This window comes from Rhipicephalus sanguineus, chromosome 1 (assembly GCF_013339695.2).
Source record: "Rhipicephalus sanguineus isolate Rsan-2018 chromosome 1, BIME_Rsan_1.4, whole genome shotgun sequence".
NCBI lineage: Eukaryota > Metazoa > Arthropoda > Arachnida > Ixodida > Ixodidae > Rhipicephalus > Rhipicephalus sanguineus.
This window is the reverse complement of record NC_051176.1, coordinates 336877777-336890384: the sequence shown is the minus strand read 5'-3', so window position 1 is coordinate 336890384 and position 12608 is coordinate 336877777. Positions and strand designations below refer to the sequence as shown.

The 12608-nt window shown below is 47.7% G+C and overlaps 1 protein-coding gene across 1 annotated transcript in view; it reads right to left on the bottom strand.

Moving 5' to 3' along the window:
- The window catches only part of LOC119379583 (nose resistant to fluoxetine protein 6), a 274495-nt gene that overhangs the window by 74664 nt on the left and 187223 nt on the right, over positions 1–12608 (bottom strand). Inside the window, exon 4 of the mRNA XM_037648887.2 lies at positions 9810–9900. Coding sequence (XP_037504815.1) covers positions 9810–9900 — 91 coding nt within the window. The remainder of the gene's footprint in view (positions 1–9809; positions 9901–12608) is intronic.

The window sequence follows — 12608 nt, the reverse complement described above, 5'->3', positions numbered from 1 at the left end:
CCCACGAACAAGAGCCTCAGTTATTGGAAAATGGCGCCTACAAATACGCATGTACGTACAGGCGCACCTTCGATGGCCGCATTTCTGTACACCCGCATTTCTGGTCACTCGCCGGCGCCTGGTTTCTCGCGAACGATGCCGCCGCCACTGAAACCTGTAACTTCGCTTAAAAAGAAAAAAAAAATACTGTCGAAAAAAAAAAACGTAGAAAGCGTGGAGAAGCGCCCATTTAAACTACGAAAATTTGACAGTGGCTCGTGCAAGTGATTTTCAGCTGAAGATAAAGATCTTTGAACTTTTATTTTTAGTGGACCAATAGTTGACGCGCTGTGATCTGTAGTGCGGATACAACTTGAATAGAAGTGTGTGTGTCAACTTTCGAGTGATCAGCGAACTCTTCATTCCCATGCTGCTTTCATTATCCCTGTTGTTTTCGCTTATTTTTCGCTGCTTCCTTTTTTGCTGCAAGGCATGGAGAAAAGTAGTAACCAAGCGCTCTTCAGCTCCATCTTTCCACATCAACCCAAGTATAACAGAACAGAATTTGGGTTTTGACGCCATTATAATCGCAAAAGGACGACAGAAACTTTTAGGACCGCTATTGTTTCCACAAGCCACCTTAGCTCGCGAGATAAACATTTGACGAAACATTGGCAGGTGTTTCGTCACTACAACAATTTACAAGACATATTTAAGCGTAAAGTCAGCTGATAAGCACGTCAAGCAGATGTAAGCTAAGCTCTCGCGTAAGTCAGCCTGCTTTTGTCTGTCTGACCAGCATCGATTAACCTGCTAAAATAAATAATTCCATCGCCACTTCTCGAGCAGAAAACGCATCATTAAACAAGGTGTCTGATCCAGCATGCGAAGTATGCCATGAACCACCGCATCCGAAAAGTTTCCAACCATTTCAGTGCACTTCCAACAATCGGAGATGACGTCTTCAAGGCGACTCGTGCGTACCGTATGACACCTCGCTGTAACATGCGTCCCCTGCTTTGCATAAATTATCGACGCCAGTTGCCACGCCTGTTTAAGTAATAAAACAAAGGTAGATTCTGGCATTTAAATAAAGAAGCGATACAGTGGATAACTGATGAACTCAGAACAAAGGCCGATATAATGTAAGGCTTCCTTTCGCTCGCTCCAATTTGCTGTCTTATCTTCTACCGTAAACAGTCGGTTGATCGTGATGATAACATAGGTCGATAGCTATTCGGACCGCTGACTACACGCGAAAGCAATGCAATGCGATATTTTAACTATGCCGGCCTAGTGATGTGCAAGAAGAAGAAAATAATATTTCATGAAGAGGAAGGAGGGGAGGGCGGCCTGGAAAGCATGTCTCTAGCTTGCTACTCCTCACGGGGGTAAGGAAAAAAGGGAGAGAAACAAGGAGTTATGATGACAGGTGACTTTGGTATAGTCACTGTACACACACAGTCCTGCGCGGGGACGTGCACTGCGCGCTAAAGTTTTTACATCATAGCACATGCTCTAAGGACGAGCGTCTTGGTCTGTCTCAGAAACCTCACCGACTCTATCCCACACATACTGGCACTGCCCCAGAGTCATTACGCCACAGCGCCAGTCACTCTGCTCTAACATACTTACATGAGAGGCCTGGGTTGCGAATCTGGGCGAAACCACCTCCTCGTGGGCAACTCTCCTTAACCACATACTAACCATCTTAGGGGAGGTCGGTACAGCCTCACCCTAGAGCTCAGACCCGGACTTGGGTTTCGAAAATAAAAGTTTTTTCTCTCTCTCTCTCTCAGTAAGCACTTGAAACTGCGTTGCGTTGGTCACAACCACTCACTGCATGCTTTATGCAAAGCGATCACTGTTTTTCAGAACACCTCGCACTTTCAGAACATCTCGCAAGAAAGAAAGAAAGAGAGAAAGAAAGAAAGAAGGAAGGAAAGAAAGAAATAAAGCAAGAAAGAAAGAAAGGAAGAAAGAAAGAAAGAGAGAGAAAGAAGAAAGAAAGAAAAGAAAGAAAGAAAGAAAGAAAGGAAAAGAAAGATAGAAGAAAGAAGAAGAAAGAAGAAAAGAAGAAAGAAAGAAAGAAAAAAGAAAGAAAGAAAGGTGGTACGTCAGGCACGCAGACGCAAAGCTTCGCTTGCACTCATTTTCCCGAGAGGACAATGGCTCCTGATTTTTGTTTTTTCCGCTCGCGGAACGCGGGACAATAATGTTTCGTCTCAACGATTTCCTTCAGATAAATCGTTAACAAGTTGTGTTGAAAATTGAAGCATAAATGTTGTACACCTCGATTCCGGCCCGCCAACAACGCCTCTGACCGCGATGTATCTCGCCAGGGGGCCTCCATACCGAAGCATCTGAACTAAAGGTTGGACAAGTAGGCAACTGTTCGTGCTGGAAAATTCACGACTATGTGTGCGCGTTGGCGGTCGCAAACTGTAAACTTTGGCGAAATGCCACCTCGAGACAGATCCTTTATTGACGGTAGATGATATATTTATACTCCGGAGAAAAGCGTTCTTGGGAAAAAAAATGCCAGTCGGCGCTCGTGTGTTTGCGCGGTGAATTTTTCAGCACGAACCGTCCGCGAGAGGGGTTTGGTATGCGCGAACGCTCTTAGATTGTTGACTCGGTCCCGAGATATAGACGTTGTCGCGAAGAAACCGCGATAGGCCTCGGCAACAAGATTTCACATACATGGCGTCACACTCCTGCAAAAAGAACGCGAGAAAAATGTTCTTGAGGGGGTGAAATTTGGGCCGTCAAGTATACTTTCACGATTATTATGACAATGTACTAATTCTGGCCGATTGGCATTGGCAACACAATGTCCGCGCCCACATTGTCGCAGCGATGTAGATGATCAAATGTTACCAGAATCGATGGGGGGGGGGGGGGAATATTACAACTTACAAACGCGATCCCTGCATGAATTCAACGTCGTCATCATCATCGTCACCAGCCTGCCTACGCCCACTCCAGGGCCTCTCCCATGTTCCGCCAATCAACCCGGTCCTGTGCTTTCTGCTGCCACGTTATACCTACAAACTTCTTAATCTCATCTACCCACCTAATTTTCTGTCTCCCCCTCACGCGTTTGCCATCTCTTGGAATCCAGTCAGTTACCCTTAATGGCCACCGGTTATCCTGCCGACGTGCTACGTGCCCGGCCCATATCCATTTCTTCTTCTTGATTTCAACTATGATGTCCTTAACCCCCGTTTGTTCCCTGACCCACTCTGCTCTCTTCCTGTCTCTTAAGGTTACACCTATCATTTTCCTTTCCATCGCTCGCTACGTCGTCCTCAATTTAAGTTGAACCCTCTTTGTAAGTCTCCAGGTTTCTGCTCCGTAGCTAAGTACCGGTAAGATGCAGCTATTATATGAATTCCACGTAGTTTCGTATAAAAATGTGAGTTTTTAGCTTAACGATCGATTCCGCACAGTGAACTTTTGATGAAGAAGTTGCGGCCACTGACGAAGTCAAGGTGAAAAACACACAAGCGACATTTCGAGACCCGTATCGGTTCCTTGATCACACTCAAGGACCCCGCACGGGTCCCGAAACATCCCACGTGTGTTTTTCACCTTGATTTGGTCAGTGACCGCATCTTCATTATCATGTTACCTGACGAGACAAGCTTTCGCTGAACTCTTGACTATAGTGAAATCTTGTTCCAGGTTTATCCTGAAGCTTCAAGTACAGGAGTTTCTGTGCAGTGGTTGATTTGTTTATGTCCTATGCATCAAGTAGAGTGTGTTGTGCTTACAGCGGTTTAATCCACAATACGAACCAATGCGCAGGTTACGCGGCTACCGCGTGTTATCCTTCTTAGGCCACGGGTTTCGTACAGGTCAGAGAGGCCGCATTACGATGAGGGTGGAACAAAAAAACGCATTACCGTGCGTTGGATATGCCTTAAAGAACCTAGGATGTGCGGAAATGCGGGCCCCTACATTATGGTATCGCCCATAGGCTGTTTCTTGCTTCCGGGCATTGAACCTCGCAATCAAAGGTCTAGCACATCCCGTCGCAGTGCTGCTCTTGTGATAATGCAGAATGTCTCTGTAAAAGCACGTGTTTGCAACGTCCGATATTTCACATCCGTGCTTCCGTATAGCGACTCGATGCCGCCCGGGACAACCTCGTAGTCCAGCGGGCCACGACGTCGGAGACGTCGGAGTACGGCCCGAAGTAACGTCGAAGAAGTTTTCGCTGAGTTCACCTTGGCGTATGGATGTCCAGACCTAAACAAAATATCCGGGTTTGTGTGCCATGTAGCGTCGTCGGAGATCGTAGTGACGGCTGTCGACCCTCTGCTCGATACGCAGGCGGGCGAGCTGTCGAGCTTCTTCGGCACGCTGCAAGTAGGAAGCAATGTCGAGATTTTCTTCATCCTAAAGTTAGGCAGCGTAGCGTGGAGCGTCGTTCTCAGGCTCCTTGCGTAGACCAACTTGTATGACGTCATCTGCGTCGTTTCTTGCACGGCCGTGTTGTATGCGTAGGTCACGTACGGAAGGATGGCATCCCACGTCTTGCGTTCGACGGCGACGTACATGGCCAGAATGTCGGCGATGGTCTTATTTAGACGCTCGGTGAGGCCATTGGTATGTGGGTGGCGGTGGTCCGGCGGTGGCTTCTCTTGCTGCATCTGAATGTCGCCTGCGTTAGGGCAGCAGTAAAGGCCGTTAGGGCAGCAGTAAAGGCTCTGCCGGTGATGAGGACCTCTGTGGCGCCCTGATGCAGGACGATGTTCTCAATGAAGAACTTGGCTACATCGGTGGCACTGTCTTTGGTCAGGGCTCTTGTTTCGGCTTTACGGGTGAGGTAGTCGATAGCTACGACGATCCATTTATTTCCGGAAGTCGACGTCAGGAACGGCCCCAGTCAGCCCATCCCGATTTGCTGGAACGGCCGGCGAGGTGGTTCGATGGGCTGCAGAAGACCGGCTGGTCTAGTCGGCGGTGTCTTCCGTCGCTAATAGTCCCAGATAGTGCTTACGCAATGGGCGATGTCGGCAGTGGTCGGCAGTGAGGCGAGGCCAGTTGTAGTTTTCTTGTATCTCTCGTGCGTGCGGCAAAATCCAAGGTGTCCAGCCGTCGGGTCGTCATGCAAAGCTTCCAGAACCTCTTGACGTAATGCTGAATGTACTACGAGGAGGTAGTTGGCTCTAAGTGGCGAGAAGTTCTTCTTTGGGAGAAGAGTGTTCCGCAAGCAAAACCACTCCAGTCCTCGCTTGAATACCTTTGGAATAACGTCAGCCTTGCCCTCGAGGTATTACACAAGACCCCTAGGTTCCAGGTTGGCTCACGGTCGTTCAGCGAAGTCATCGGCACTTATGGTTCCCAAGAAGCAGTCGTCGTCCTGGTGGTCCTTCGGCGGCGGGTCGACGGCGGCGCGAGACAGGCAGTCGGCGTCAAATTGCTTTTGACCGGACTTGTAAACGACGGTAATGTCGAATTCTTAGTCTCAGACTCCATCGTGCGACGCGGCCAGAAGGGTCCTTCAAGTTAACTGGCCAACACAAGGCGTTGTGGTCGCTCACAACATTGAAGGGTCTGCCGTAGAGGTAGGGGCGAAACATTGACGTAGCCCAGAAGATGACAAGGTACTTCTTTTCTGTTGTGGAATAGTTGGCTTCCGCCTTGGATAGCAACCGGCTTGCACAGCTGATAACCCTTCCCATTCCGTCGGTCCTCTGCACAAGGACGGCGCCGACTCCAACGCTGTTTGCATCGGTGTGGATTTCCGTATTGGCGTATTCGTCAAAATGCGCAAGTACGGGAGGGCGTCTGCAAACGTCGTTTCAGTTCTTGAAATGCTTCGACTTGCGCTGTTTCCCACATGAATTCGAAGTCGGTCTTCGTGAGGTGCGTTAATGGCTTGGCGATCCATGAAAATTCCTTGACGAAGCGTCTGTAATAGTCGCACAAGCCGAGAACGACGATCTTCTTGTCGACGAGTGGCGGGACGGCAGCGATGGCAGCTGTTTTCCGCAGGTCTTTTCTCACTCCAGATTTGCTGATCACCTGACCCAAAAACAAGAACTCCTCGTACGTGCAGCAGCACTTTTCAGGCTTCAAGGTGAGGTCCGAGGTCTTGATTGCTTGAAGTACACCATCAAGGCGCCGGAGGTGTTCGTCGAAGTTTGAGGCAAACACAACGACGTCATCCAAGTACACGAGGCAAGTCTGTCACTTCAAGTCTGTAATTACTGTATCCAAAACGCGTTGGGAATTCGCAGGTGCGGACAAATATCAAAGGGCATGACCTTGAACTAGAAGAGGCCGTCTGGTGTTATAAACGTAGTCTTCTCTCGGTCTCTTTCGTCGACTTCGATTTGTCAATAGCCTGTCTTGAGGTTTATCGAAGAAAAGTACTTCGCGTTGTGGAGTCGACCCAGGGCATTGTCTGTCCGTGGGGGAGGATACACGTCCTTTGTGATTTTGTTCAGGCGACGATAATCGACGCAGCAACGCAGGGTCCCATCCTTCTTCCCTGACACCACGCGAGACTCACGGACTCTTAGACCACGGACTCTTGGACGGCTGGATGGTGTCGTCGCGTAGCATTTGGTCTACTTGTTTCTTTATGGCCTCTCGTTCTCGCTTCGAAACACGATACGGGCTTTGACGGACTGGTCGGGCACTTTCTTTTGTTATGACGGATCCTTGACGACAACGAGAAGCAGCTCTTGTATAGCAGAAACAGGGCTTTGAGCATGGCCTTGCTTATATTTCGGAAGGCTCGGATTGACGACAAAATCTGGTTGAGGACCTTGGTTCGTCGAAGAAGGTTCGGTAGCATCGATGAGGGCGAAAGTATTGCTGGCGTCCACGAATTCATCCATTAGGCGACCGTCATACCAATGTAGAGGGTCCTGTATTCGTTGCTGAAGTTTGTCAGCATTACCTTCGCTTCCCCATCATACAGCTCGGTTATGCCTCTTGCGACGCAAATTCGATGGTTCAGGAGCAGGTGCTCATCGGCCTCGATGACGCCTTTTAAGTGTGTGGGCTACTCGATGTTAACGGAAATGATGATACTGGAGAGAGGCGGAACGGTGACCCTTCTATCACATTCAAGGCATGGCGACCGATTTTCGGATCCGGCGGGATGGCACTGTCCGCGGAAAGCGTTATCGACTGGGATGTTAAGTCAATGACTGCGCCGTGCTGATTAAGGAAATCCATGCCTAGAATGACGTCCCTCGAACAATGCTGTAGGACCACGAAGATCGCCGAATAATGGCAATGGCCGTCAATCGTAATTCTCGCCGTGCAGGCTCCAGTGAGCGTTTTTAGGAGGCGTCCAGTTGTCCGGATTTCAGGTCCTTCCCAAGCGGTCTTTAGTTTCTTCAGCTTGGCGGCGAACGGGCCACTGATGACGGAGCATTCGGCTCCGGTGTCGACGAGGGTGGTGATATTGTGGCCATCAATACTCACGTCAAGGTCGGTGGTTCGTCGTCTTGCGTTACGGTTAGGTCGTGGCATCGCATCACGGCTGCGTCGGCTTGTTCCGGTGTTCGTACGACGTCTCGTCTGGTCTTGTTTCGGAGAAGTCCCCTCATGACGGCTCTGCCTGCTAGGCTGCGAGCTGGTGCATGATGATTCCTGGATCGTCGTCGTCGGCCGCGGACGATCTTCGGCATTTTATCGTACAGCAACCGCACCTCCATCGGTTGCAGCCCTTAGTTTTCCGGATAAGGGCTCGCGGATCAGCCCCGAGTAGGGCCGGTACGTGTACTGCCGGCGCTATGGTGAGATGTAGCGGCCTGGCGACGGTGATCGGGAAGGTCGTCGGGGTGTCCACTGCGCTCCTGCGAAGTAGTCGGCGATGTCGCGTGGTCGTTCACCTCGCTCTGGACACGGCGCGTTGACGGCGATGCCGCATAGTCCCAACTGGCGGTATTGCCAACGACAGTAGGTATGGCCGGCTTCCAAGCAGTGGTAGCAAAGCGGGCTATGGTCAGCGGCGCGCCAAACATCGGTCTTCCTAGTGGCGTAGCGCTGGCTGACAGGTGGACGGTAGGGCGTCGGTAGCGGCGGCGGTGTCTGGCGATGGTACTGCGGCGGTGCGGCGTCTTGGCGTGATCGTGGAGGAGGAGCCTTACGTCGGACTCCAGCAGCATAGCTCACAGCTTACGGCTGCGGCTCTGCTAGCTGAGGAACGCCTAGTAATTACTGTATCTCCTGGCGCACAATGTCAGCGATAGAACCACTTGAGACTGCGATGAAGGTAGAAATTTTCGCAGCTCCTCTTGCACGATCGCTCTGATCGTCTCACGCGGGTCGGCGGTTCCTAGCGCTTGAGCGTCGGCTTAGTTTGTAACCAAGAAACGGCGGTTGAATTGCCCCGTTCGCATTTCGAACGTTTTCTCGTTTGTCGAAGCCTCGGAAGCAAATTCAGCGACTGTCTTCAGCGGGTTCCTTATCAATCCAGCGAAGTGTTCTTGTTTTACAACCTGCATGAAGAACCTGACTTTCTTGTCTTCGTGCATACTGGGGTCGGCGTGTCAAAACAGGTGATTCATGGCTTCCGTGTAGATCGCAATGTTTTCATTGGGAAGCTGCACGCGTGTCTCCAGCATAGCCGCGGCCCGCTCCTTCCGGAAGACGCTCGTGAAGGTGATTGGGAACGTCGTCCGAAAGAGATCCCAGGTTTGTAGTGCGGATTCTCTGTTCTCGGACCACGTCCTCGCGGCGTCTTCTAGGTAGAAATAGACGTGACGCAGTTCTTCGTCGGAGTCCCAGTTGTTGAAGGTGCCCACTCGGTCGTACATCTCCAGCCAACTTTCTGGGTCTTCAAACGATGATCCACGGAACGTCGGTGGCTCCCTGGGCTGCTGCATCACTACTGTAGCTGGGGACACAGCAGTTGTCATCGTGGTAGTTTTCCTCGTCGCCATGGCTGTTTAATAGGGTAGGAGTCCGTAGTCCGGTTGCAAACCTTGCAGCCTGCGGCTGGGTCGCTGCTGCACGAGGGCTTCGGTGCTTTCTTCAGGCTGTGGGCTTGGTTCCCGGCTTTTCTTGGGCGTCCGGAACATAAAGGAACCAGCTCCTCAACCAGATTTCACGTGGTTGTGACGATGAAGAAGTCTGCAGCAAGACTGTGAAACACGGATCTCAAATGGGCGAGCTTGTGCCCGGAATTTGAGAACTTAAAATACAAGCGATACACCCTGTGCACTGATAGTGGCGAGAACAGTCGTCGGCCGTCGAGTAATCCGATGAGCAGTGAAGCGCGTCGGCCTTTTATACCTGCGGCTTTGAATATTCGAGCGTTATCGGTGGTAGCCCGGTTAGTTCAAGAATAAACTCTATCGTTCGCGTGCGGCGCATAGTCTTATAGGGAGATCCTAAAATAATCGGGAAGGTCTCCAAACACTCGGGCGAGGTTTGCGCATGGCAGTGGTTATACATGGAACGGACTGGTTATATAAAATTGTAAAAAGTGCGCGTGGCAATACATACATACATACATACATACATACATACATACATACATACATACATAGATACATACATACATACATACATACTACATACATACATACATACCATACTACATACATACATACATACATACATACATACATACATACATACATACATACATACATACATACATACATACATACATACATACATACATTTAATATAGCTTACCTTACCACGTCATACCAATGATACCACCATACATTACCTCAACACACCATACCATGTCATGCCGCGTGTAGGAGATTCGAGACACAATGATAACTTCGTCTCGAAGTCTTCTCCTAGGCACGCTTGTCTGAGGATCCGTCGCGGATGTCACTTACACGATGGCTGTCTGGTCCCCGTTCAGTTTCGCGTTGTCCTCCTTGACTTCGCAGTTGGAAACCTTGACTTCAAACTCTGCAGACTTGACGACTGGAACAGAAGAAAAATAGCGGCGAGGGTGCCGACGCATTAGTCGAAACGCGACACTGCGTGGAAAAAAGTCGCTTAATTGCTCGCGAAGCAAGCTGCGAATGAACGGTTTAAAATTACCTATTACATAGAGCACCCGGAAAGTGCATCGCTACGCTTTTCCTTCCAACTTTGAACACCTAACTGTAAGACTGTACCAAGTTTGGTCATATAGACAGCCAAGTTATCGCCTTTTTATTCGTGGCTTAATACAAGATGAAAACTTACAAGCAGCGGACTCGGTTCGCTTCCTTTTTTTACACACCTTCTATAAAAGACGGCTACATTGAACATTTACAGAGCACACAAAGGATGTAATCTCAGACACCCTACCCGCGACTCAAACTGATCAAAGCTGTAATCCATAATAAAATGCAACCAGATTAAGTGCGTTGTTTTTATTTAAAAGATATAGTGCACTTGAAAAGTGAACGGGTGGAACCAATAAGTAACAAGATGTCAGTAGAACAAAGTGCGTTTCTTCAGAGATGGTTTTTACTTTTAGCGTTAGTTTCAAGATGGAGCTTGTAATTACCTCTTTTTAAAACGGGGAAACTGCTAAGCTTAAGTGGTACAAAAAACGAGTATTTAATGCAATATTTCTGCCTGATGTGTCTCTTTATTACTGCGGCGTTTAAACTGTACCGTCCGCAGGTGTTTCATTTTACCGTTATCTTTTGTAAAGATGTACAGAACGGCCCTAACTGTCCACTTAGAGATAAAAGACGTTTACAATTTGAAGTGCCATAACTTTTTTCCTGAGTACAATACGAAATAAATTATTACCCTATAACCATTTGCATGATAACTAATGTTTATTTATTTAGTTACTTATTTATCACCCTCAATAATCAAATCAAATCAAATCAAACGTTTATTTAATGTGCCCAGGAACAACCGTAAGGTCTTTGTACTGGCGCACACAAAAAAAAACAAAAAAAACAAAAAACAAAGGAAACATTCATAATAAAATATCAGGGATAAAAAACGTTACAAAATTGCACATATAGAACTATGCGCAGGCAGAAAAAAAATATCAACAGTGTACAAGGCTATGTAAGTACAGTGCAAAGCTCGGAGCAGAACAACGACTGGGAGCTGTGAAAAACATCGAGCTCCAGAAAGTAAGCATTGTAAAGACGTTGTATCCTGCCAATGGTCGAATGTTCACAGAGGCAGGCGGTTACATAAAAAGGTCTATTCTCTCTGGTCAGCTTACGTGGAATTCGGAAATTAAGACAGTTGAGCAGTACAGGGCAGGATATGATACCATGCACAAGCTTGTAAAGAAATAACAGATCAGCGCGATTTCGTCGGCAGCAAAGTGATGGCAATGATAATAATCCAGCAGCGTTAGAACGAGATCCAGAGTCATTTCTAGCGAAACGATGGTTGTAAATGCTTAGGAATTTTTTCTGGACTCGCTCAATGGCGTTGCTGCTGGAATTAGGAATGCCATTCCAGATCACAGATGCATACTCTAGTTGAGGAAGACATAGCGCGGTGTACAATTTTCGGAAGGGCACAGGAGAACGGAATTCTCTAGACATTCTGCAAACACAGCCTAGGGGTATAATAATAATAATAATAATAATAATAATAATAATAATAATAATAATAATAATAATAATAATAATAATAATAATAATAATAATAATAATAATAATAATAATAATAATTGTTGGGATTTAACGCCCCAAAACCACGATATGATTATGAGAGACGCCGTAGTGGAGGGCTCCGGAAATTTCGACCACCTGGGGTTCTTTAACGTGCACCTAAATCTAAGTACACCGGCGTCAAGCATTTTCGCCTCCATCTAAAATGCGGCCGCCACGGCCGGGATTCGATCCCGCGACCTTCGGGTCAGCAGTACAACACCATTAGCACCAGTTGACCACCGCGGCGGGTTTATTCACCCTCAAGGCAGAGGGTATTACAAAGGGAAGTAGGTAAAAATATGAACATAAGATAACCACAAAATACCAGTCATTAATAATAACAGCTAAAAAATTCCAAGTGGCTTGTACTTATAAGAGCGCCCGTCAAAAACGTTGTTTAACACTGATTGATGCCATGTCAGCGGGTAGGTAATACCACTCAAGTGCTGTGCGCGGTAGAAGAGATTCGGAATATGTTTCTGTTTTAGAAAATGTGATGCCTACCTTATGACGATAATCAATGAGATGGGACGTTTACTGCGGTTTTAGAAAAAATTTGTCGGGAAGAGCGTCATGATAGTATACTTTATAAAATAAATTCAAGCCTCAGGAATTTCGACGCCCCGATAGAGACGGAAGGGAAAGGCCAAATTTCGTGGCTGTGTAGTCGTATGGTATTGAACAGCGACGATGCATTTTGCAAAATTGTGCATATGCTGTGCCTACTGGGGTATACTTAAGCTGTTAAAAATGAAGTCGAGCGAGTACTATAGTTAAGAATGAGTACTTGCTCGATCATAAATGCAACTAATTTCACACTTTTTTTTAGGGTACGGCATGGCAGAGTTACCTCTGCCATAGACTGCATAAACCACTTATGTTAATCAGGCCGATGAACGGCAGCAAATATTAGTCAGTCAGTATTAACATAGGACCCAGGTATATCATTAAGTTAATAACTCAACATACAAATAATGAATAATTTCACGTTCGAGGTCAAGCTATTCA